This window comes from Alosa pseudoharengus, unplaced genomic scaffold (assembly GCF_046254945.1).
Source record: "Alosa pseudoharengus isolate Yale_2024_CS ecotype anadromous, Long Island Sound unplaced genomic scaffold, YU_APseudo_1.1 YU_APseudo_1.1_scf_12, whole genome shotgun sequence".
NCBI lineage: Eukaryota > Metazoa > Chordata > Actinopteri > Clupeiformes > Clupeidae > Alosa > Alosa pseudoharengus.
The window spans coordinates 31,637,137-31,663,214 of NW_027468587.1; the positions used below are offsets into that span (position 1 = coordinate 31,637,137).

The window sequence follows — 26,078 nt, forward strand, 5'->3', positions numbered from 1 at the left end:
GAACAAAGTGCTTTGCTTGTGTTTTCACTCGGTTGAATACACAAAGTGCATTGTCGGCCTTGTACAGGATGTTGGATAGAGAAAGGCAACGACGCTGCAGACAGAGGCTTCAAGCAGACCCTGTGAGGTGGCAAGCTTACCTGGAGAAGGAGCGGTGCAGGTACACCCTACCAGCGTACAACATCAACAAAACATAGTGATGCGCTGCCGCTGACATAAAGTGCACACAACATCAACACAGCCATATTGTTTCTGTCATTTACATAAACAGCAGCTCTTAATGTTTTAGTGTGTTCAGCACCTGGAAAATACCATAAACTTTAAAATGGTTGAACTTCAAAATGGTATGATTATTATTTTGTCATTAGGTTGAGGCTGATTTCAGTATTTGTCTTTACAGGTCCAGGGAGGCAGCCAGGAGAAGCCGGGCTAAGAAGTCTCTGGCCAAGGCCCTGACAGGCTGGATATCAGATTGGGGGCAAGGAAGGCAGTGAGGAAACCTAGTAGACGTTCCCTTCAAAATGGTCACTCATGGTGGGGGTTTGTGGTGAAGGGAGAAAGGAGACACCTCACCAGGCGGGGCAGGTCAACTGGCCCCTGACACCAGAGCAGAACTTCTTGGTGGGACAGTCATAGCACATAAGGACTTCACCACAGTTTCTTAACAGTACCAAGACGTAAAAAGCCCTGCCCTACTCAGGAGCTTATGTCTTTTTTTCATCTTTTTTATTCAGTTTTCTTGTCATTGCTTTGGTATGGGCTGTAGTTTAGAAACATTCTTCAGAAGTGCTGAAGTATTATTTATTGCATAATTAGTTTTGTTATATATTAGGTGTCAATGGAATTTGACTGTGATGTGCTCATGTTGAATTTGGTCTTTAAATGTTTAACTTTTGAAAAGAATGTTTAGCATGAAGGTGATAACTGAAAGGTGATAACTAATATTACAAATAAATGTATCATTTCATTTGCTCTTGGGTGCTCCTTGTTGGTGCCCCCCCCCCAATCCCAATTCTCCCTCAACTTTCTTATGCAGCCCTTGTCACTTAATCTACTAAACCCCTCTTCTACTGCACTTTTTACCCCCCCCCCAAAATTATTCCACAAATAGGCTGACACCAGACATAATTTCACTGCATTTCTTACTTCCAGTAACTATATGCATGTGACAATAAACTTCCTTGTATCCTTGTATCCTTGCATCATTTGATGAGAAAGTTGTTTTTATGGATTTGCCTTTACAGTATAAGAAATGAAAAAAATCCAATAGGAAGACCCAATTGAAATGAAATCTCAGAATAAGGTTCCCTTAGAAGAAATAAACCGAAATTAAAAAAAATAGATTGAGAAGAAAATAGATTGAGATTGAGAGATCTCATCTTATTCTGAGATCTTAAGTTGAAGTTGAATTGGACTTGAGCTGAGAAAAGAAGAGGACTATTCCATAGCTGAGAAATAGCCCTCCTTGTCTCAGCCCAAGTTTTAAGATTTAAGTTTATAATGGATATCAGGCTTCAACAACCAAATTAATCATACAGAGGATCCCAAACTGTGGCCTACGCCAAAACATGTAAACACATTGCTGGTAACTTTCTTGGGGTCTGAAAATATAAAGACAGTAACAGATCTTAAGTCACTACTGCTTTCCACCACAGCCAGTGTGTGCCAATAGGTGGCGATAGCGTTTCATATGGCGTTAAAATCTCACATCGAAGAAGAAGAAACGTTTTCATGGAGGAACCGAACACGACGGCTGACTGTCATAATAATCAGCATGAATTCAGTGATTTAATGACTATGTAATAACCAGAAAGTGCTGTTTGGACGAAAAAGAAAATAGAAGTGTTATAAGTAAGATATCAAAATGAATTCAGATCACCAACTTTGTCTAATACGAAGTGAAGAGGAAGCCCGTATTATTGAGATTGCGCTAAGAACAGCTGTTCTTAGCGTAGTAGAAGTGATAAATGACATAAACAGAAGCCGATTTCAGGACTATCAAAGGAAAGTTACAGAAAAGGAAAAAGAGAATGCACAACTCAAAGCGGAGGTCGATAAAGCAGAGAAAGAACTCGCGTTTCTACGCCAGCTTGTGGGGTTTCAGAAACAACAAAGTGGTGAAGGAAGTGTGAGGTGCAATTCAAGCACTGACACACATGTGCCAGACAGTAGATGGAGCGTGGAGATTGAAGATGGAACCGTGAATGAAGCCTTGTCAACACCCCAAAGCTGTGTAGAACAGTCCAAAAGTAAGTGTCCACCCAGACCCAGTATTCTTGCTATGCACCCATGCACTTTGCATTGCTAGTCTCGCTTTTTAATTACAATACATTTCACTCTTCCCCATACCCATATCTATTGATCTATCAACTTTATACTTGCAGCTATAAGTAGAAAGCCATTAAGTGCAGCTGAAAAGCAAAGGCGCTACCGAGCCCGTCGAGATACAAATCCCGAGAGAAGGGCAAAATACCTCGAATACGAGAGGAGGAAATGGAAAAGAGACAGGGAGCTGGGGAAGAAGAAACTCGTGCATGAGTGCAGCGTGAGCGAGCAGATGGCAATAAGAAGGAGATGGAAATTAGCCAAAGCAAAGAGCAGGGCAGCAAAAGATGCGACTGCCATCCTCTCACCACCGCCAGTGAGCCCAGAATATCAACATCTACATCAACACGAAGCAGGTCCATCCTCTTTCTTAATTATGTCTGTTACAAATTCACAGCTTGAGATGGCTCAGCATATATAACAGCTACACAAAAATGTTTTCTTACTGCCCAGTTATTAGTTTATATGTGTTGTATTTATTTGCTTTCCTCAGACTAATCTCTTCCTGAATTGTCTCTGTTCTCTTACCTCTGTTATAGATCATAGTATTGACAACCAGTTTGAATGTCTGAGTGGGGAGACATCTGCAGTACTGCAAGACTCTGCTACAGGTTCTTCTGGACATCATGGACCTGTGTTCACGCTATCAGGGTTCTCAGAAAACCACACAGACATGATGAATTGCCCTGTGGTAAAAGAGGAGCCTCCTAATACAGACACGGTTTACATCAAGTTTGAGGTGAAGGAGGAGAACGTGTGCACGGACCAAGAGGGCAGTTGTCCTTCGGAGTGCTAGTGGCATCCTCATACTGAGATGGTTTCTGTGGTGCCAAAGTGTGCTGGCCATTTGTATTTATTTGAAATGCTTACTGAGGAACAATCATTTCTGCTGAACAAGGCAATCATCTTGGAATCCTACTGGTTTCCCCATACCTGTATTTACAGAACAAAGTGCTTTGCTTGTGTTTTCACTCAGTTGAATACACAAAGTGCATTGTCGGCCTTGTACAGGATGTTGGATAGAGAAAGGCAACGACGCTGCAGACAGAGGCTTCAAGCGGACCCTGTGAGGTGGCAAGCTTACCTGGAGAAGGAGCGGTACAGGTACACCCTACCAGCGTACAACATCAACAAAACTTAGTGATGCGTTGACATAAAGTGCACACAACATCAACACGGCCATATTGTTTCTGTCATTTACATAAACAGCAGCTCTTAATGTTTTAGTGTGTTCAGCACCTGGAAACACCATCAACTTTAAAATGGTCGAACTTCAAAATTGTATGATTATTATTTTGTCATTAGGTTGAGGCTGATTTCAGAATTTGTCTTTACAGGTCCAGGGAGGCAGCCAGGAGAAGCCGGGCTAAGAAGTCTCTGGCCAAGGCCCTGACAGGCTGGATATCAGATTGGGGGCAAGGAAGGCATTGAGGAAACCTAGTAGACGTTCCCTTCAAAATGATCACTCATGGTGGGGGTTTGTGGTGAAGGGAGAAAGGAGACACCTCACCAGGCGGGGCAGGTCAACTGGCCCCTGACACCAGAGCAGAACTTCTTGGTGGGACAGTCATAGCACATAAGGACTTCACCACAGTTTCTTAACAGTACCAAGACGTAAAAAGCCCTGCCCTACTCAGGAGCTTATGTCTTTTTTCTTCAGTTTTCTTTTCATTGTTTTGGAATGGGCTGTAGTTTAGAAACATTTTTCAGAAGTGCTGAAGTATTATTTATTGCATAATTAGTATTGTTATATATGTAGGTGTCAATGGAATTGACTGTGATGTGCTCATGTTGAATTTACTCTTTAAATGTTTAACTGCCGAAGAAGAGTTTTTATCACGAAAAAGGTGATAACTAATATTGCAAATAAATGTATAATTTAATGAAAGTTGGTTTTATGGTTTTTCCTTTACAGTATAAGAAATTAAAAAATCCAATAGGAAGACTCAATTGAAATTAAATCTCAGAATAAGGTTTGCTTAGAAGAAATAAGCAGAGATAAAAAAAAAAAAGATTGAGAAGAAAAACAGAGATTTCATCTTATGTTGAGATCTTAAGTTGAAGTTGAATTGGACTTTAGCAGAGACAAGAAGAGGACTATTCCATAGCTGAGAAATCAGCCCTCCTTGTCTCAGCCCAAGTTTTAAGATTTAAGTTTATAATGGATATCAGGCTTCAACAACCAAATTAATCATACAGAGGATCCCAAACTTTAGCCTACGCCAAAACATGTGAACACATTGCTGGTTACTTTCTTGGGGTCTGAAAATATAGACAGTAACACTGCTTTCCACCACAGTCAGTGTGTGCCAATAGGTGGCGATAACGTGCCGCATGGCGTTAAAATCTCTCACATCGAGGAAGAAGAAACGTTTTCATGGAGAAACGCTACGGCTGACTAATAATAATCAGCATGACTTTAGTGCTTTAATGACTATGTAATAACCCTAAGGTGCTATTTGGACGAAATAAAAAATATAATTATTATAGGGAAGATATCAAAATGAATTCAGATCATCAAATTTGTCTAATACGAAGTGAAGAGGAAGCCCGTGTTATTGAGATTGCGCTAAGAACAGCTGTTCTTAGCGTAGTAGAAGTGATAAATGACATAAACAGATGCCGATTTCAGGACTATCAAACGAAAGTTACAGAAAAGGAAAAAGAGAATGCACAACTCAAAGCGGAGGTCGATAAAGCAGAGAAAGAACTCGCGTTTCTACGCCAGCTTGTGGGGTTTCAGCAAGAACAACAAAGTGATGAAGGAAGTGTGAGGTGCAATTCAAGCACTGACACACATGTGCCAGAAAGTAGATGGAGCGTGGAGATTGAAAATGGAACCGTGAATGAAGCCTTGTCAACACCCCAAAGCTGTGTAGAACAGTCCAAAAGTAAGTGTCCACCCAGACCCAGTAATCTTGCCATGCACCTTGCATTGCCTAGTCTCGCTGTTGAGTTAGAATACATTTCACTCTTTTATCTATTTATCTATCAACTTTACACTTGCAGATATAAGTAGAAAGCCATTAAGTGCAGCTGAAAAGCAAAGGTGCTATCGATCCTCTTGTCTTATTGCAATTATGTCTGTTACAAATTCACAGCTTGAGATAGCACAGCATATAACAGCTACATAAAAATGTTTTCTCACTGCCCAGTTATAGTTGTGTTATATATAAGTATGTTTTTTTATTTATTTACTTTCCTCAGACTAATCTCTTCCTGAATTGTCTCTGTTCTCTTACCTCTGTTATAGATCATAGTATTGACAACCAGTTTGAATGTCTCAGTGAGGAGACATCTGCAGTACCGCAAGACTCTGCTACAGGTTCTTCTGGACATCATGGACCTGTGTTCACGCTATCAGGGTTCTCAGAAAACCACACAGACATGATGAATTGCCCTGTGGTAAAAGAGGAGCCTCCTAATACAGACACGGTTTACATCAAGTTTGAAGTGAAGGAGGAGAACGTGTGCACGGACCAAGAGGGCAGTTCTACCTCGTGTGTTCTGGAGAGAGAGCCCCAAGAAAAATCCCGCATCACCCACTTCAGAGACGGTGCGTTTGGAACCAGAAGTAGACTTACTTACCGCAATGCTCGACTGACAGAAGACAGAAGACTGCCCTCAGTCTCAAGGGTTAAAAGTATGTCTTTTTTTAAACAGGTTCAAGGGGAGTGATTATATGTGGCATGTTTGACGTGTTTGTTTGTCGGCTTGTCTGTGTCCTTTACTTTAGAGAGGATTGATGACCGTGAGAGACAGCGGCGTTACAGGGAGAGGATTCGTTCTGACCCGGAGAAGCTCCAAGCCTACTTAGAGAAAGACAGACGCAGGTACAGAGCAGGCTGTTGTTGTGACTCTGAATCATGATTCTGTGCTAGTCTTAGTGTTGGGAATGTGGGAGAATAGAGGTAATACAAATGTTGCTTTTATGGTTTGTTTAAATATCTAAGTATTTTTAAAAGGGCTCCTGTCACCAATGCATTACTGTGCTTTAGTCAACTTAACCAAGGCCTGAAAATGAGAAGCTGAATAGTTCAAACTTTGAAGTTGTTATCCACCATTGACTGCATATGATGTGTTCTTTTTTTATCTCCAGATACCAGAAGAAGAGGAAGCTGATCCGTGAGCTTCCCGAACAGATCCAGAAGCAGAAGAGAGCCATGTGGAGAGAGGCCGCCCGGAGATGCAGGGCCAGGAAAAAAAACACCCCCCATGTGCAGTGGACAGAGCCTCTTTGACCGGTGTGGACTCCGCAGTCAGACAGGGCGTGACACATGACAAAAAACAAAGACTCTCTTGATTATTAGGTGCATTGAGCCGTGACTACACAGCACACTCTACACAGTATTGAATACGCAGTAAAGAACATTTCCTCAATTGAAAGTCCCCAGATCTTGTTGATAACATCTTGATCGCTTGATTGTGGTTCCACTTTTTTGGTTGTTCTGAAGAAAAAAGACAGTTTGTGCTACTCTGGGGCTAATTGTTTCAGTGAATTTTTGACAGGTCTCAAGCAGTTGTGTTTCCTAGGCACACAGTGAACTGTATGAATACTGCAGTCTACTCACTCATGAGTTTTGTGAAGGCAGGGTGCAGTCAAGAAATTTGTGACAGTTGAAAGCCCACTAATCTTGTTTGTTGTAAATATATGTTGGTACTGTAACATAAATCTGGTTACGTTTTTAATGGTTCTGATAATACATCTAGAGAATATAGGGCTGTCAGTAAGACAGTTTATTTAAATGATTATGCACTGAACAGTTAAAGAGTTTTACCACTGTAGGGTGGGTGGATTCAAAGTGTCTATATAGCCATTTTCTTTCCTTTCATTATGCCATGTTGCATGGATGTAACACCTTTTTTTTAAGATGCCAAACAGTTGTTTCTGATGGATTAAGGTTGCCTTTTTTAATACAATCCACACTATGTACATAATGAATGACCTGCCTAATTGACAAACTGAAAAGAAAACATTCAATTGTATGCTCATTTGTTTTTTTATTGACATTTCATAATTTCATGAAAATTATTTCATTGCTAAAATGAGATGGCTGGTACAGTGGAGATGGAGGCAGGAAACAGTAGACTCAGATGAATGTCTTTCTGGAGCAGTCCTTGTTCAAAACAATAATTAACAATAGATAACAGCATTTAATGCATTTCTTACCTCACAGTCTTAAATATTTTGCAAAGCTGTTCAGTGAATAACAGTAACTTCTTACTTTTTACTGAAATGAAAAGTGCTTCCCACAACAGGCCCAGTCCGTGGTACTTGTACACATACTGGCTGGGTGTGCAGCCAACAGCCAGCCAGGCTGGGAGAGTGACATTCAACCAGCCCGGCTGAACCTGGTCATCAATAGGCGGTGTTCTCCTGAGCAGGCCTTTGAGAAGAAGACGACTACAATTTGTAATTCTTATGTAAGCTCAATGTGCCTAGTATCATTGTTGTGTCTGAACTTTTTATGCCAATTTGTAAATACACTTAAACACAAGTGGTCTTTTGGAAAACCTAAATTGCCAGCTGAACCCACCAGATATGGGATGGTAGATGCTGCCTGCTCCGTGTACAGGGGGACTTCTTAATGGTGGATTATAAACCCAGCAGGGTTAGGAGAGCTCAGTGAGACACCTCACAATCTCAAATCAACCAACCCTTCTGAGACTAGATGCCCCTGTGCACTTGTGGACCTAATAGACCCCAATGTCAGTTCCTGATGTTTCCTGATGGAAAATATATTAGATAACACATTCATATACACACAGCTGGTGAAAATAAAATAACAAAGCTTTTCATCTGTGATGTGTGTAACACTGATATTCACTGTCGATCAGTCTTACAGTTTCCTCCTCTCTCTTCTTGCTGAAACCTAACCCTACTCTGTGGAGAACCACTTGTGCTGGAGGATTTCCTCCAGGACTGGCCGTTTGGTTGGGTCTTTCCTCAAACACCAGTGAATGAGATTGCGGCATTCTGCACAGTTACAGGATTGGACAGGAGAGTAAAACAAAGTCTTGTTAACTCTGTGTGTCAGTACTATTCACCTGGGCTTCTCTTTGCATCTCCTCTTTGGGGAAGGTTGTCTAAGGGTAAAAAATAACCATAAACTCCAGACAGCTTAAAAGCTCTTGCATTGGCTCACCACAGGATAGTCCCCTGCTGAACTGCAGGTGTCCAGAGACAACCTCGCCCTTGCCCGCAAATGGCAGCTTGCCACAGAGGAGGTTATAAAGCAGCACACCCAGGGACCAAACGGTGGCAGGGCGGCCCTGGTAGCTTTTCTGTAACCACCACTCTGGTGGGATAAATGTATTTGTGCCTGCCATAGAAAATGATGAAGCCAGAGAGACAGCCTTAGAAACAAACATGTCGAAACGTCAATCTGATAGGCACAAATTTTCCACTTTCACAAGTGAATGAAAGTAATGTTCACCATACCAGCAAATGTGTCATAGGGGCTCTCTTTCAAGAGGTCTCCACAGCCAAAGTCAATAAGTTTGATAGTCACATCGTCAGTGTTCACCAAGAGGTTCTCTGGCTTAATGTCACGATGTAGAACGCCACGGTCTCGGCAGTGTTTTGCAGCAAGGACCACCTGACGCATGATGTGCTTCGCTTGGTTCTCACTGAGGCGGCTTGGGAGTCTCCGGCAGTAGTTCAATAAATCCATGCAGGGCACGGGGCGCTCCAGGACAAAAATGAAGACGATGGGGCCCTCAAACCACTCCAGGAGCTTGACGATGTTGGGACACTCGGGGGGCTCCGACACTATTCTCATGAGGGCCACCTCCAGAGGGAGGCTTACGCCGTCGGCGGGCTTAGAGGGAGGAGCCAAGGTAAACAAGAAGAATTAGAACAAAACCACTAAGTTGGAACTGGAATTAGATTCACAGCTGTTGGGATGTGAATTCTGGATGTGACCTGGGATACATCACTGATGACATGCCTGAGGTATTTCATATGTTAGGAGTATACCATTTCAGATGCATATGGATGATGACAAGTTTAACTGAATGTAACTGTTTCTATTAAAGAAAGTACCTACCATGGTAATATATTTAAGTGCACGGGCCCTGGCGACCACCTTAATGGCAACCTGCATGAAGTAAGGTAAATATTTAATTGACTTTTGACTGAGAAAGGAAAACTGATATAAGAGCAAGAATATGTTAAATAGTAAGACCAAGAAGTGAATAATATCTTTATTTGATATTTAACATTATGCACATATCTACAAAACAGTAGTATAAATATATAAGAACAACAAGTGATGAGACTCACTGGTAATCCATCAGACTTTCTGGTTCCTGCATAAACACATCCATACCCTCCTTTACCAAGCATTTCTCCAACTGTGTAGCGTGATTCAAAGGTCGCTGCAAATAAATGAACATACGCAGAGCTGTAAGTCAATTTGTTATATCAAGTGATAAGGGGATGTTCTCTCGGCAGGCATTTCTACCATCTACAATGATTACAGGAAGTGATGAATAAAAGGCCTATCAATGCATGTTTTTTTATAGTAAGTTTGAAACCTTGAGGGAGGGTTGGGTCAGAGGGCTCTCTTGGCGTCTTTTCCGTGGAAGGCTCAGAACGTCTCTTTTTCATAATTGATGGGTTTGCCGTGCTGGTGTTCTGGTTAGATGTCCCCTTGTCCGAGGAACCCATCTTCCTCTTTTGTGCGGCTTGAGGTTTCTTGTTGGCCTCTGCCTTGTCCGAACCGTTGACCTGGCATATTTGCAGTGATGCTGTCCTTGATGTGGATTTCTGGTCAGTGGAAGATGGTCCCGCCCAGGAACCACCAACATCTGCTGCTCTTGGACACTTGGACACTTTGCTGAGACCACTCAGCTTGGAAGGACGCTCGGAGCTACCCACACCTGAGGCCATGTTGCCCACGTTTGTGGTACCCGAGGACGTCTGAGTAATTTTCTTCCCCATGTCGCTGTAGACCCTCTTTCTCCTGCTTTTGCCAGTGGGGGCTGCAGCTGCCGCAGGTGAAGCTGGGCCCTGGGTTGGCTGCTGTCTGCGGTCACTCTCCGGCCTGTTGTGCCCATGCTGGGTGGACGGAGTGGTGGAGGGTGCAGTAGTGGGCTCCCTGGAGAAGCCTGAGCTGAAAGGAAGGATATCCCTCCTGCTGCAGGTGCTGGTGCTAGCAACCCGGCGGCTTCTTCCCACCTGGCTCTTACCTGAAAAGAACATTATGGCTGAGAACTGCACTTTTTGGTGATTTTCTTTGTTTCTTTTGGTTACTTTCCACATTTTACATTAAAAATTGGGCTTCTTGCAAGGCTAACTAATTTTGTTTACCTATTTACTCTTACCATCTTTCTGGTCAGAAAAAAATATATACTGTATACCTACACAACAGTTTGAACTTACCTTGTGATGAAGGTATTGGCTCCGACAATGGCCTTTTCGGCATAATTAATTAATCATAGAGATACAGTATAATTTCTGGTTGACATGAACACAGCCGTATGCGCTGCAAAGCTGCGTGATATGAAGTCTATCTGTAAAGTATGAGCCTGAGCGTCGATATGTTACGTCATAATGGTGAAGTAGAAGGAACTTCCTTGGTAACAACAATGCCAGTTCGCTTAATTTAGAATGTTCAGACCCTGAAGTTCCATCCTGAGCTGTCGCCTAAATAAAACTCTTCTATTTAAGATATGCTACAATATGCAGTGAAATGCTTAGTTTTCTGGACTCCTGTGACTGGATATAGGCTATATAAACTAATATTTATAACAAAGGAAATGAGTTGAAGATATAAAAGATACGTATGCCTATACTGTGACATGTACAAGGCGTCAAGGAACATAAATATAAAGTAGGGCCGCAAAGCTCGTGCAACTTACGCTCGTGGTGTGGTGTATGTGAAGAATTAACCAGTTTGCTGATCCGATGGATGCTGTTTAGACTGTCGTAGGCCTACAGCATCGGCGGGTCAGACACACTGCAGAATGTTTCGTGCGCTGTCAGTGGTGCTGAATGTTGCGCTATTTCCATGATCACAGGTCTCGCTTTCGTCTAGCCTACATTACACTGTAAATAGCCGCTTAAAATGAAAATATATGTCTGAGTAGACTTAAGAAATTAGTAGAAATACAAATATAGGCCTATTTCGGTGGAGTTTGTCCACATATCCACACTGGAATATTCTTCTTTTGTTTTAGGTGTGTGTATGCTAATCAATTTAATAGATTTGGCTTTAGGCTGTATGAATTAGGCTACGATACTAATAGTAAAAGACTGGGGGTTCCTCAAATATGTCCCTCAAAGTCTCATCGAATTGAAAAAGATCCCAGTTCTTTTTAATTATCTTTCGTATGGCATCAGCCTCTTTGCTATATTAAATAATAATAATAAAATAATACATTTTATTTCAAGACACCCAAGATCGCTTAAAAATAAAGATGCCGGACGGAGCTGCGTAGGCCTAGTCGCCGTGACACCAAGACATAGCCTACAAGACAGACAATAAAACAAATAAACAAATAAAAAGGAACAAAATGATGTTAAATTATTCCAATTTCCAACCGGCTGAAAATGTCCAAGGGCAGTTGATGAGGTTTAATATAGTTGGACTGACTGAACAGTCAAATAGGTGGATAGTTTAAAAGGTTAAAAAATACAAAAAACGCGCACATCCAGATCCAAACAGGTGCTGGACCCAAATATTTCAGTAATAAAAAATGACGTTAGTCCGCACACTGAAAACTCCTTATAAAAAAGATGTGGTGATTAAATATTTTTTATAAGGAGTTTTCAGTGTGCGGACTAACGTCATTTTTTATTCGTTTAAAAGGTTAGCCTGAGAAACTGATAGGTGCAGGTGGCCTGGCCACCTGGCTTAGGATTCTAATTGCTTAACGGCAGTCTTAATAGAGCCATATTGTATGCTTAAAGCCTGAGACAGAGTATATAGTTTAAAAGTTAAATGTAGATAGTGTAATGGATGTTGATAGACAGAAAGTTGAATGGATGTTGAGAGGCAGATTGTTTAATGGATGTTGATGGATAGTTTAATGGGTGGATGAGTGAATGGTTTGAAGAGGATGAATGGATAGAAAGTTGGATGAAATGTGTCTTATATCCTTGTAGAATGGAGAAACACATAGAGTTGGTCTAGTTCAGTAGAAAGCAGTTGATACAGGTGCAATCAGTTGAACTGATTCTTTGATGGGGCCTAGATGAGCAGCTGGAAGATGATACAGGTGCAAATCAAGTTAATTAGTCCATTGTGATGTCATCAGCCCATGTTAAGTCTATGGGGACATTTTGAGTAGTTTTTAATTAATAGTTTAAAAAGTAGAAAAGTTCCAAAGCTGAAAAATACAAAGCCCACAAAGATACGCAACATAGTTTGAATGAAGTTTCTACGTTAAACGGTTGAAGCTGCATTAACTGCGTTAGAAGAAGACGATAAGAATAAGAATAAGAAGAAGAAGAAGAAGCCTAGGAAGAACAGTACAGTGCATTTTCATGCACTGTAATAAGAAAATGGAGTACAAAGACAGTCATTCATTATACAAAGTAGACTATCCAGCCAACATCAACAACATTGCTTAAAGAGCATGAAAGGGAGAGGGTGTATTTGAGTCTGTTTTGGGCTACCTTGAATATTAAGTCCTGTTGTCTGTGACCGTAAATAGTAGGCTAGATGGGTTGTACACTTGTCATTGTTGTTTTACCGCATGAGAGAAATACAATTTCAATCTTTTAGTACATATAGCATAATTGACAATAAAGTTGACCTTGACTTTGACTTGCATCATTTGCACACACTACACTGAACAGAAAACCGCGCTTTATCAAGAATAGTTGTGGTTTGTGACAGCTGAATGTTCCTTTGATCTTTTTTGTTGTAATGACTAATAGTTGCCTGAGGGGGGTGATACTGTAACATTAATCTTATTGGCTTTAAAGCCAGTGTAGTTCTTTTACCTTAAAGTAATGGCTTCAAACTCATTTTCATATATGGATTTATAATAGACAGAATTAAGTTCCTGTCAATGCTGATGTGTGTCCAGAGTGCCTGGTATTGCACTATGTACCCAGTATGTTAAAAAATATTTAAAAAAAAGGGAATTCCTACATTGTGATACTGGTTCTAACAAATTAGTTCCTTGGGGGAATAGAGGTCTTTAGAGGTTAGAGGTTATCCACTGATCCGCTAACATTGAGGCAATCACTCTTGTAGGTTAAATAGATTCACAACACCCAATGATTTTTGACTGGCCTCCAGCTGATACAGTACTTTCATTGCCATTTTATTTACTTTCATAATGCCAAATTTCTTGTGTGGTCTTGTGTGTTTTTTAGTCTAAAAAGTGTAAAAGCATTAAAAAGTGTAATGGTAGCCAATTATGTTTGCAGGAAGTTATTACATTGGTGGGAAGGTTAAAAAAAGGTTATTACATTAACTTCCCACCAATGTAATAAATCACTGATTTAGTGAAATTATGATTTAGAAAAATGTTTTATCAGTTGTAAGGGTATAGTTGTCAACAATTGTCACCATCTAAACCAACCCGTATGACCATAAAGCTTTGTACCCCCCCCCCCCTCTTCACTTTCTACCTTTACTTATTATTCATCACCTTTAGGAGCCAAGCAAAGCTAGACAGACAGGTCCCTGACTCTTTATGCAAAGTTGCTTTGGCACCCATTATGTTTTCACCTTCTCTTACTGGGGACCAAAGACCTTTAGTGGAGGCCAAGCAGTATGATGCATAGGCATTCCATAGGCATCAGTTATACTGATAAAACATATAATTTCACTAAATCAGTGATTTATTGGTGGGAAGTTAATGTAATACATTTTAACCTTCTCACCAACACAATAACTTCCTACAATTTAGTGGTTTATTACATTGGTGGGGAATGATTACGTTGGTGGGTTTAAAATGTGCAGATTTTTATTACGTTGCTGGTTTATTATGTTGGTGGGAAGTTATTACGTTGGTGGTTGCTACACAGGTATGACTGTTTTTTAGCTCTCCAGGTATACCCTGGAGAGCTAAAAAAAAGTTCTTGCATTGCCTCACCCCTGGAGAGTCCCCTCTTGAGTCACAAGTGTCTAGAGACTATATCAGCATCGCTCGCAAATAGCAGGTTGCCACAGAGAAGGTTACAGAGTAGCACAACCAGGGACCAAATGGTGGCCGGGCACCCCTGGTAGGGTGGGGCAAATGCCTCTGTGCCTGCGAAAGAAATTGATGGGGTCAAAGTCAAAGTCAATACGTTTGACAATCTCATTGTCAGGTGTGAGGGATCGAGCAGGCTGGCTAAAGAGGATGCAGATTTTTAAGTTTCAAAAATGAAACATTTATTTTTTTTGTCTTTCTTTTTTCAAAAGCAGATATGATAAAGCATATCAAAATAATAATTCAAGTAAACATAACATAATTGAATAGGCCTATGAGGTCAGATGAACAGAACATAACTCAAAGCATATGAGAGAACTGAACACAAAAGACTGACCTAACCAAATGGGACGACAGGGGAACATATGCCGGCCGGCTAGACTAACAAGACACAGAAGGGATGACTATGACTAACTGACATTTAGACAACAACAAACAAATCTATGGCCAGTTCAACATAAGCATAAAGATAAATAAATATTAATTCTTCAATGAAAATAATCATAAACAATATAGTTAACAGATAAACTTAATTATAAAACCAAACTAGAAAATGTAATTTCGAGGAAATTACCAGTGCATGAAAATATAAACATACTGTATATTAACATAAAATGCCAAACAAACTTTTATTTGGAAACAGTTGGCAGGAGTCATAGTTGATAACAACTGACAGTTGAAATGGCTGAACAGTTAAATAGTTGAGTAGTTTAAATAGTTAAATTATTTAATAGTAAATTATTGTAGTGAGGATATTTATTTTTGAAACAGTTGTGGGCAGAGGAAATAGTAGTCTTAAGATTGTATGCTTAAAGCCTGAGACAGAGTATATAGTTTAAAAGTTGAATGTAGATAGTGTGATGGATTTTGATAGACAGAAAGTTGAATGGATGTTGATAGGCAGATTGTTTAATGGATGTTGATGTATAGTTTAATGGGTGGATGAGTGAATGGTTTGAAGAGGATGAATGGATAGAACGTTGGATGGAATGTGCCTTATCCTTGTAGAATGGAGAGACACAGTGAGTTGGCCTAGTTAAGCAGAAAGCAGTTGATACAGGTGCAATCAGTTTAACTGGCCCTTTGATGGGTCCTAGTAGTGAGCAGCTGGAAGTTGATACAGGTGCAAATCAAGTTAATTAGTCCATTGTGATTGTCATAGTCTAATGCAAAGTCTATGGGGAAAAATAAGCTTGTTTTTTATATCTCAAAAAGTATAAAGTTTACAAAAGTGAAAAATACATTCCCCACGTGTCCTTTTCAAGACCTACGTTACAAAGTTTGAACGAATTTCTATGTTAAACGGTTAGACGCAGAAATTTGGTGGGAAGAAGAAGAAGAAGAAGAAGACTTAAGATAACAGAACAGTGCATTTTCATGCACTGTAATTAAGCTTCCTCTTTCCCCCATGACGTCCATTTCCGATGGTTACTTCCGGAGGACTCTTAACGTGACACCATTGCCGCAAGAAGCCCTTAGCCAAGATTCAGCACCCGCGAAGTTCAGCCAAACGTGTTTGCCGTTGGCCTCTCACCACCCGCCACGGTAACTTAAGATTACTCAAAGAAACATGTAAGTGTACGTAGATATAACAAACATAAGAAACAAACTGTGTGCACCCAGCTATAACTTAATGTGTTAATCCATAAATAAAGTTTAGAATGTGTAATGAAAGTAAACGTGTTGTGTTATTTGTACTGTAGCATAGATCGTAAATGTTATTGCAACTGAATGATACGAGAACTTAATGAATGACAATATACCGGGTAATATTTCAAATGTGCATGAACAAAGACAACTAATCAACTATGTGTGTGTGTGCGGAGAGTAGGCTAAACGAGCATTCTGTGCGGCGGCTGGTCTGACCGTCACATCAGGGTTGACCAAATTATTCTCCTGCTTTATATCACGATGTTAAAACGCCATGGTCACACCAATGTTTTGTGGCAAAGACCACCGGACGCATGATATGCTTGGCCTGGCTCTCACTGAGGTGACCACCTTGACTCCTACAACATCGATATAAAGCAGGGCCTGGGACGCTCCATGATGACCTCAAGCTCATGGCAGAGGAAGATGGCCCATCCAGGGGATCGTCAACATCTCTAGCTCTTTGGCACTTCGAGGCTTTGCTGTGACCTCTCAGCTTGGATGGACACTCACCCACACCTGAAGTCATGTTGCCCACCTTTGTAAGTTACCAGGGCTGCCCTGGAGTCAGATCGGGGCGAGCTGTGGCCTACTGGTTAGTGCTTTGGACTTGTAACCATAGGGTTGCCTTTTCGAACCCCGACCAGTAGGCACGGCTGAAGTGCCCTTTGTTGCAGGCAGCTCCCGAGCGCCGCTGTTGTTGCAGGCAGCTCACTGCGCCGCGATTAGTGTGTGCTTTCCCTCACTGTGTGCTGAGTGTGTTTCACTAATTCACGGATTAGAATAAATGCAAAGACCAAATTTCCCTCACGGGATCAAAAGAGTATACTTGTCAGCACCTGTAAAAGCTGACGATTTAATAACCTTTACTGTATTTACTCCATGTACCAGAATGCTTTGTAATTTACTTGCTACTGTGATTTACGACATTCTGTGTGTGAACCAATCAAATGTCTTTGTTTTGGTTTTATTTGAATTGTATAAGCAGCCAATGATTATTTGTTATTTGTTTATGCCTGCGAAATCGCGGGGAATTTGAACATTCCATCTCCTCAGAAAGGAGACGGCTGGTCAGTCCCAGTTGCCCTGAGAAGAGTGAGGTCATCGTTTTCTCTGCTCCGCCAGTCCGTGCTGCATCCGTTGGAGACCACTCACACTGTTCGGTGTGTTTAGGCCCACATGCATGAGCATTAGTGTGGAGGTGTGGGAATTCGTGCGCGAGATGGCAGATCACCTCCGGCCCTCCTAGATGCCCAAGCTGCTGGTCTGCCCGAGACGGGGCCCTTTTGCCGCCGGAGCGATTGAGGCGGCGAGGTGGAGCGGAAGCCTGGGCGGACGCGCCTGGTTTGTGCCGGATTGGGACCCCGAGCGGCACGCTGACTTTTGGGTGGGGGCCCTCTAGTGTGACTGTTCGTGTGTTGTGTACTTTTGGGTGCGTTTGAGGGGCACCATGCCGTGAGGCGCTTGAGAAGGCTTTATTAATAAGAAACAGAAAATGTATTTTTATGGCCCAGACGACACGAGACCTAGAAAATTCTACCTCTTGCCTTAGATACATAAGCTGCCAGACAGGTGGACCATCCCCGGGGTTTTGCCCAAGGGATGTCCCATTGTCAGCGATTGCGGGTCCGAGTCGCACCGCTTGGCAGAGTTTGTTGACTTCTACCTCAACCCGTTGTCTCAGAGACATCCAAGCTATGTCAAAGACACGTACGACTTCGTAGCGCAGGTGAGAGACCGCAAGGTTCCACTGGACACCTTTCTCTTTTCTATTGACGTAGACTCACTCTACTGTATACCAGATAGATCGAGGTCTAGCAGCAGTGAAAAAGATTTTTGCTCAATATCCAGATCCTCAGAGCCCAGACAGGCAGCTCTTACAGCTCCTTGAACTCACGTTGACTCGTAACGACTTTGAGTTCAACGGCAACTATTACCTCCAGACGTGTGGCTGTGCCATGGGTAGGAAATACTCACCGGCCTATGCCAACATTTATCTGGCCGTCTCGGAGGAGGTGTTGGCCAAGTGTCACCACAGGCCGCTATTATATCTCAGGTTTCTGGATGACCTTTTTGGCCTTTGGACCTACTCAGAGCCCGAGTTTCTAGAGTTCATGTCTGTGCTCAATAGCCATCATCCTAGGATAAAGCTTAAACACTCATTGCAATAACATAGTGTAGAATTTCTAGACACACAGCTCCCGGTCCGTTAACAGCGGTGGCTAGCCCACAGCCACAGAGGTCGCTATTGCCGTTTGTCAGTACATTTTCCAAAGCCTCGCTCCATCTTCGTAACCGTGTGGTAGCCCATTACAGTGAGCACTTTGAAAGGAATATTTCTGTATGACCATTTCTTGCCCCAGACTAAATGGAGGCTTAGCTCCATTTACATTAGGCCCTTTCACACTGGCAAAATTGCCGCGATTTTATGTACCAGAATCGCGGAACGACTGTCCCTTTCACATAGACCGAGGCGGAACGGCGGGACAAAAGGTCTCGCCAAATTTACTACCAAGCCCCCTAGACATTTTGCCAAGTTTTTTCGTTCCGGCACCAGTGTGAATGGGTCAAGGCGGAAAGGGGGGACGTGGGCGTGGGAAGGGGGTGTCTAGTGACGCTACCAACCCACCACCGGGAGATTTAAAAACACACACAGCTGATCAGAACGAACAACAACAACAACAAGGAGAAAGAAAACATGGCACACTGGGGAGACCAAGAAATTCGGACGCTCCTTGCCCTTAGGGGAGAAGATGAGGTGAGGCGCCACATGAACGGGACAGTAAAGGATGGTCCTATATTGGAAAGACTGGCCGGAAAACTCCGCGACCTCGGCTATGCACGGGACAAGATGCAGGTCAAATTAAAAGGCCTGCGCAAAAAATTCAACAGCGTGAATGACCACAACGGCAGAAGTGGCAGGGGGAGACTGAATTGGCCATATTTCGACTTCTGTTGTGCGATTTGGGGGAGCAGCCACTCGGCCAACCCTGTCGCTCTTCAGAGCAGCATGGAGACGACACCTGCATCCCCAGCATCCAGTGTCTGTTCTGGCGCCGACACCAGCGATTCCAACAGCGAAAGCCAACAATCAGCCACCGATAACCAACCAGGTAAATTCGTAGGACTACTCATTTTCGCAATTACAGGCCATAGCATTCCCCTGTGTGTTTCACCGATTTGTTTGCCTATGAAACAACCTGACTAAGTACTTTATATTATGTTATCTAGAACCTCCAGCGAAAAGGTAAAAAAAAGCCACCAAAACCCAGTTCATGATGAAGGAGATCCAAGACTTGATCTTGGCCTTGGATCAAAAAGACAAGGAGGAAGAGCACATTCGTTCAGAAAACCAACGCGCGCATGAAGACCAGCTCCGGAGAGAGGTGCAGGAGGCAGAGAGAGTGGCACGGGAGGCCGACAGGCGGGAGAGGGCAGAGCAGATGGGTTGTTGGCTAACATGTTTAAGGACATCCAAAGGGACATGCAGTCGCAGTCTTCCCTTTTGCGGGACATGATTGCAAGAATACCAGTTCCTGTACCAGAGCACAGCACCCCACGCCACTACCGTGCACCTGCTGCAGCGTCCTACCACTCTCCTCCGCCACCATTCCCCAGCTTCCACATGGACGAGTCACACAACGGGCCGTCTGCGTTTTATCAGCAGCTGGAATGATCATATTGTTGTAGTTCAAGCACATTTCTTTCTATTAAAACATTTATATTTTAATCTTCCTGTGCACTTCACTCATTCGCCAGATTTCACAAATACAGCCTAAGTCCGCGGTTATTCAAATGTGGACATCTAATCGGTGAATTCACACTTCTTATTGTAGCCTAATGCTTAATGCATTGTATACCGATCGATTTGCTCTGTATACCTTCACTCAGGAATCATCACGTAGGTCTGTATCATCAATGTCTTTATTTACAATCACAATCGCAGCCATATTTAATTCTAAAGCATCACACACAAATGCAAACATTTACAGAATTGACTTCCCAGATAGCCTGTGCCTGTGCACCTGGTGGAGCAACACGATGGTCTTTTTATTGTCCGAAGACGTTGCTCGCAAGATGAATCCGATTCTATCGAAGCATAGCACTGCAAGATGATGCAAAGCAACTTCAATTGCATCTGCAAGGTACTAAAGATGTGGGCAGCAGCTAGCCAAGGTGTTGTCGATTCTCCCGCCATGGTTTTGAAAATTACACACCTGCTGCATCTGAAGGGTGCATAAGGCCTACGCATATCAGGCTACACGCCCCCTATTGCACGTCACGTTTAAATTTACTAGCTGGTCCTGCCTCCTGGCTCCCCAAATCGCCGGAACTTGTGAACAGATCAGCAGGCCGGAAAATTTTCACCTCGCTTTCAGACACAAAAAGACGGCAAAATGACGTCCCCTCTTCCCGCAAATTTTTCGTAATCTCTGTGTGAAAGGGACTATTGAAAGTGTATTCTGTCTTTCTTGCTTTGATGTATTCAATGCAGATGTAGGTGTAAAATGCTCCCCACTGGGCACCTTTTGCCTATACCATCTGTTCCACAAGCTCCTTTGTTCTACCTTCGGGTAGACAGACCCTGGGTTAAAGCTTTAGCTGAATTATATGTTTGTTATTAACTGTAAATGTATTCATGTTTGGCATCATTTTTATAGTCTCAGTACAAGGAGTACAATGAATTAAGTGTAAGAATGTTTAGAACATCCTGTATAACATTTCTACCTGAGGAGCCTGCCTTATATGTTAATAAGTAAGTGGGTGTGTGTCTGGGTGTGGCTGACGGAAACGGCGGGAAGAGAAAGCCAATCAGAGGACGTTGTACCTATGATCACCACGTGAACCACACCCTTGCAAATTGAACATAAAAGGCCAGCCTCTTCCTGCATTCTTTAGAATGGTAGTCGATGCTCCTGAGCTGAAGGCTGTCCCTTGATGCGCCTCGTTGACAAGAATAAACCTGCTTCTTGATTGACCTTCATCTTGACTGAGTTTCCAGCTAACTTTGGTACACGAAAATTTCCAACAACTTGGAAAATGTCTGCCTCATCTCAGCTCAGAGACGCAACACAAATCTCCAAGATATTCTGGTGCGAGCTAAACTTTAGGGTGAGTTTCGGAGTAGTGAGAGTACACCACGAGCTTTGAAGCTGCGCAAGCGCACGTATATCTACAATAGATACTCACAGAAAGGAGCTTTGATTGCGCAGGAATTTACACTCAAAACAAGTAACGTTGTTTACTGTTTATAGTGTAAATCCTGCGCCAAACTCTACATAGGCGAGACTAGGAACGCGCTCGAGATCCGAGTCAAACAACATCTTTACTCGTTAAAACAGGCGAGAGTCGATACTGTACTCTACACACACTTTACGCTTGGAGAGTGTTTAGAATTTTCAGTCTCGGCTCTCCAAAGCGGTGTAATCTTTGGATTATTAGACTTAGTACGTTCTATCCATTCGGTCTTAACATGATCACGGAAGTCACGGAAAAATAACAACACACGCTTGACCGATAGAACGAATAGAATGTGTTTGTGGGTGGCCCATTCACCTTTTTCTTTCTCTTACTTTTCTCATTGTAATTTACATTTTAATTTGACAGTGTATGCTTTCATCATAATCTTACCTTGTGGTCTGTTTCCTGGTTAGTGAGAGTGACAAGTACACAACCTTTTGTAGTCCTTAGTTTATCCTTATTATTATATTTCATTATACTTCGGGTGTATTGGCCTTTTTGTAACTGCATTCACCACTAGTGTAATTACACATACATTCTTTTCTTATTCTGTAGAAGTACATTATACACGAGCTTTAAGGTAAGTGTAATATTTTTACAGTGGAGGCACCACACTATTTTTTATTCTCTTTAATTTGAGCCTACTGGTATTCAGGAATTTCAGCCAACTCGCCATTCAACAGCTGAGACCTCGGGATCCTGTTTACGTCACTGTTTTATGTATTACTGATTGTAACTAGTGCCTGTGCACATCCGTTAAGAAGGGGTTACATACTTATACTTATTTCCATAACCGCAAGATACAGCGCTTCACGATGACTGCAATGAGTTAACAGACAAGACGCAATCTATCTGAATATCTGCAATCTATCTGAAATAACACCTATTTGAAGTAGGCCTATTATTCATGTCACATATTGTGTGTTAGAGTAGGCTACATGGCTTAAACGGTAGGCTATGTTTAAACTGTATTTCGAGTTTAATGTCGGCATGTCGACTTTAAAGTCGACATGTCGAGATTAAAGTAAATATGATATTTCAACTTTAATCTCGAAATGTCCAGTTTAATGTCGACTTTAAGTCAACATGTCGAGTTTAATCTCGCCATGACAAAAAAATATTTTTTTTTTACTTCATGTGTGGCCCTAGCCTGGCCATTTGCCATCCCCTTGGTACGCTTCGCTTCTACAAGGGTCTGGGATCTCGGCTATTGACGAACGTTTGCAAGCTGGATGCGTGGACTCGGTAGAAGTTTGAAACGATTAGCCCATTTCACAAGATGGGGCCGCTGTGTAAATCAACTTCCTGTGGAACAGCACTGTCCCATAGACAGCAAAAGAAAAGTCCATAAGAAAGACAAAAGCAGGAAGGCGTTTTACCCTGCCAATTAGGGCATCATTAACATCAATGAGGCCGGACACCTGGACACTGTGAAATAGTGTTATCGGATCTGATTTCACCCAATCGCTAACGTTTGGCCGTGACGTATGTTACGCGCCAGATCGATCGTGAGGTAAGCTACACTACCAACGCTCAGAAATTGCCCACAACAACCATTCCCCACCAAAGCGAACAAGATGGATGTAAATGACCATGCCAGCTTTGCGATACAAATGTAAGAGTTAGTGGAAGAATAGCAAATAGCAGATTACTATTCAACAGTAAGGTTGAAGATAACATATTGTAACGCCGATGAGAAGTTAGGAGACGGGGAGGCTGATATATCGTTCCAAAACTCTGGTTTCCCAAATCCCATAGGGCCACGACGTCTTTGCCCAAAATAAAATGTGTTAAACACTCCTTTTGTTCGGACTTCAGTTCCTGAGTATTTGGACGCGTAGCCAGCACGGACTGAATTGCTTCATTAACTTATGCCATTGCCAACTCCTCAAGGACTACAATTCAAACACAGCGCAGAATCTCGACGTCGTCTCTCACAACTATCTTCACAATCTTCACCGCTGCGAGCGAGGCCAATGGCCAGAATCCCAGATGGAGTCGTGGAGGGAGATGAAAATCGAGCGGAAGTATGTAGGCAATTAAGGCCAGGCTAGTGTGGCCCCAATACTCCGTCGTAATTCGGACTATCCTGTGTTGCAACCTTACTGTACTTCAATTTTTCTCTTTCATCCACGACCAGGGAGATTTGCTACAGGGCCATGGGTTTTAAACTTCTTGATTATGTTGAGCACCGTGAACAAAGGAACACCAAGATCTCTTGAGATGGCCTTGTGGCCGTGAGTGTTGATATTTCTCCTCAATTCTGGTTCTCAAGTCCTCAGACAGCTCTCTTCTAGAGGTGGATTTTATCGTTTGTTCTCATGACACAGTTTGCGTCGTTCAGTTCGCCAAGATGATTCGTTCTGAATCGTTCGTTCGTTCAGTCGCATTTCCGGTACAATGTAGTTCAGCGGTGAATCATGGAATGCAGGTTCTCAGCTCCTCGTTTGTGCAAAAGATCAACACAACACTGCAATTGTAGTGGCAAATATATAGCTGCAACATGATTGTGTACTTTTAGACAAAGCAGCAGTAGCTAATGTGTTCATTCACCTTAACATTAAATTGACATTGAAGGTAAATAGAGTAGACTACGGCTAGATCAGCTAATTTCTTTTCTAAAAATGTGTTCATTCATAAAGGAACAAAGACCCAGTAGGCTATGCTGACAAACATGTTGAAAGGCTTGGCAGAAAGATTATATTGATGAAAAGGTTTCAAGTCCCCATTTTGCCTAGGCTACAGAGCCATAATCACTCTAGCCATTAGCCAAGAACGAACGAGTGACTGACTGAACGAGAACGAAAGAACCGAAGTGAAACAGGTGGGGGGTCTTGGCGTGAGAACCAACGAACGAGACAGATTGAACAGACATGTATTAACCTGGCATGACAGAAAATACAAAGACGGCATGCATTTACCATTGGACAGATATTTAAATGTAAATGCTAATATTGAAATGCAAAATGGAATTGTTAATGTAAACCATTATTGTTATTTTTTATCTTATGCTCTCCCACTAGTCTCACTAGCTCATTGGCTAATTTGATGAGAACGTTTTAGAAACAATAGAGACAACAGCATATGATTGGTTTAGCTCTGAAAGCTCTTAGGAAGCTGGGCCATAGGCATTCACAGCAGCACTAGGTCAGTGTGATTCAGCGACGAACGAAAGAATGAACAAGAACTTTAAAGGCGAATCAGTTCTGGTCGTTCATTTTAAAGACCCGTTCGAACAAACTGATTCGTTCGCGACCGATCCACCTCTACTCTCTTCTCCATTCTGTTCTCCATGTTTAGTGTGGCACACACAGACACACACAATGCAAAGATTGAGTCAACGTCTCTCCTTTTTATCTGGTTTCAGGTGTGATTTTCATATTGCCCACACCTGTTAGGCCTACTTGCTACAGATGAATTTAAATGAGCATCACATGCTTGAAACAAAGTTTTTACCCACAATTTTAAGAAGGTGCCAATAATTTTGTCCGGCCCATTTTTGGAGTTTTGTGTGAAATTAATCTGTTTTTCTTGGCTTTTTTGTATTGTCTCAACACACACAAAGGAAATAAACATGTGTATAACAAAACACGTGTAATTGCAATAATTTTCTGGAAAAAAAATTGGGGGGCCAACACTTTCAGCCATCACTGTATATCAGCTCACGATAGAAGAGAATTCAAGTGCATGTATCAAATCTGATAGTCATTAATTCATCATATACATTCATCATGCCTTCTGCGCATAATCATTGGTAACCTATTTACGTCATGCCTGCACCAGCGATAGCTGTATCCTCCTTCATGTCACTGCCAAGAATCAGCTGTATGTATATACCGGGTTATACCTAGTACTTTCACGTTTATGGTGTCTCATAATAAATAATAAACTAGCCTAAACTATTTTCAATGGGCCCGTCTTGTTATTATTCAAAACACCAGCAAGAGAAGGCTGAACTGTTTCAACCACTTTGTTTAAAATCAAAATAATAAACTCGGCAACTGACCTTCAATGCATATTGGGAACTAACTAAAGCTAAATTACGAAGTGTTGCAACCTCAACATGAAAGACGCTTTGCAAATCAGCATAGCTCCGGTGCCGTTTATTGAATCGGTGGTTGAACCAGACTTTGAGCTATGTAATGCTAGTACGACGGAGTATTAGGGCCACACATGAAGAAAAACATATTTTTGCCACGACGAGATTAAACTCGACATGTCGACTTTAAAGTCGCCATGTCGACATTAAACTCGACATTTCGAGAATAAAGTTGAAATGTCATGTCGACTTTAATCTCGACGTGTCGACATTAAACTCAACATTTTGAGAATAAAGTTAGTTTGGAGAGAGAACGATCGTTTGGGACGATTGAAAAGGAGGACGAATGAAACATTCCAGTTTTCTTCGAGTGCAACAATGATTAGACATAGACCTACATCATGTGGACAAAACATAGAACATATTAACCTCCGTTGCTCAGCCAAATACTTTCCTGTTAGGTCCTTTTATCACGGAGTTACGGGCGATACAGTAAATGCGATGGTCAAAAGTAAACGTCATTAGCGGTTTAATCATTTATTGTAAGCTTATTATTAAAGAGTGTTTTTCATCTAAAGGTTCAACTTCAAGCTTATGCACTAGACTAGGCATACTAAGTGCTCTCCCCAATCCCAGACTTTCACATGGCATGTTTTTTGTAATGGAT

At 42.0% G+C, this 26,078-nt stretch overlaps 2 protein-coding genes and 1 long non-coding RNA gene across 4 annotated transcripts; 2 read left to right on the forward strand and 1 right to left on the reverse strand.

Moving 5' to 3' along the window:
• The first annotated feature begins 1,730 nt into the window (after nt 1-1,730).
• On the forward strand, nt 1,731-3,968 carry LOC143118464 (uncharacterized). The gene is made up of 4 exons (XR_012986152.1): nt 1,731-2,249; nt 2,385-2,681; nt 2,865-3,429; nt 3,663-3,968. It is a non-coding gene; the product is annotated as an uncharacterized LOC143118464 (long non-coding RNA).
• A 727-nt stretch (nt 3,969-4,695) lies between these two features.
• Nucleotides 4,696-7,311, forward strand: LOC143118465 (uncharacterized). 2 transcript variants are annotated; one of them, XM_076279517.1, is made up of 4 exons: nt 4,696-5,216; nt 5,579-5,968; nt 6,062-6,158; nt 6,425-7,311. In XM_076279517.1, the coding sequence occupies exons 1-4, from the start codon at nt 4,829-4,831 to the stop codon at nt 6,564-6,566; spliced, it is 1,017 nt and encodes a 338-aa protein (XP_076135632.1). In that variant the 5' UTR covers nt 4,696-4,828; the 3' UTR covers nt 6,567-7,311. The 2 variants fall into 2 exon arrangements, with proteins under 2 accessions (XP_076135632.1, XP_076135633.1); XM_076279518.1 differs by having other exon boundaries at nt 5,579-5,881.
• An 893-nt stretch (nt 7,312-8,204) lies between these two features.
• On the reverse strand, nt 8,205-10,531 carry LOC143119668 (serine/threonine-protein kinase pim-3-like). Its single transcript, XM_076281286.1, has 6 exons — nt 9,865-10,531; nt 9,611-9,705; nt 9,375-9,425; nt 8,768-9,146; nt 8,472-8,648; nt 8,205-8,302 (listed from the first exon to the last, which is right to left on the reverse strand). Exons 1-6 carry the CDS (start codon nt 10,529-10,531, stop codon nt 8,205-8,207), a joined length of 1,467 nt encoding a protein of 488 aa, XP_076137401.1.
• Nucleotides 10,532-26,078: the final 15,547 nt, after the last annotated feature.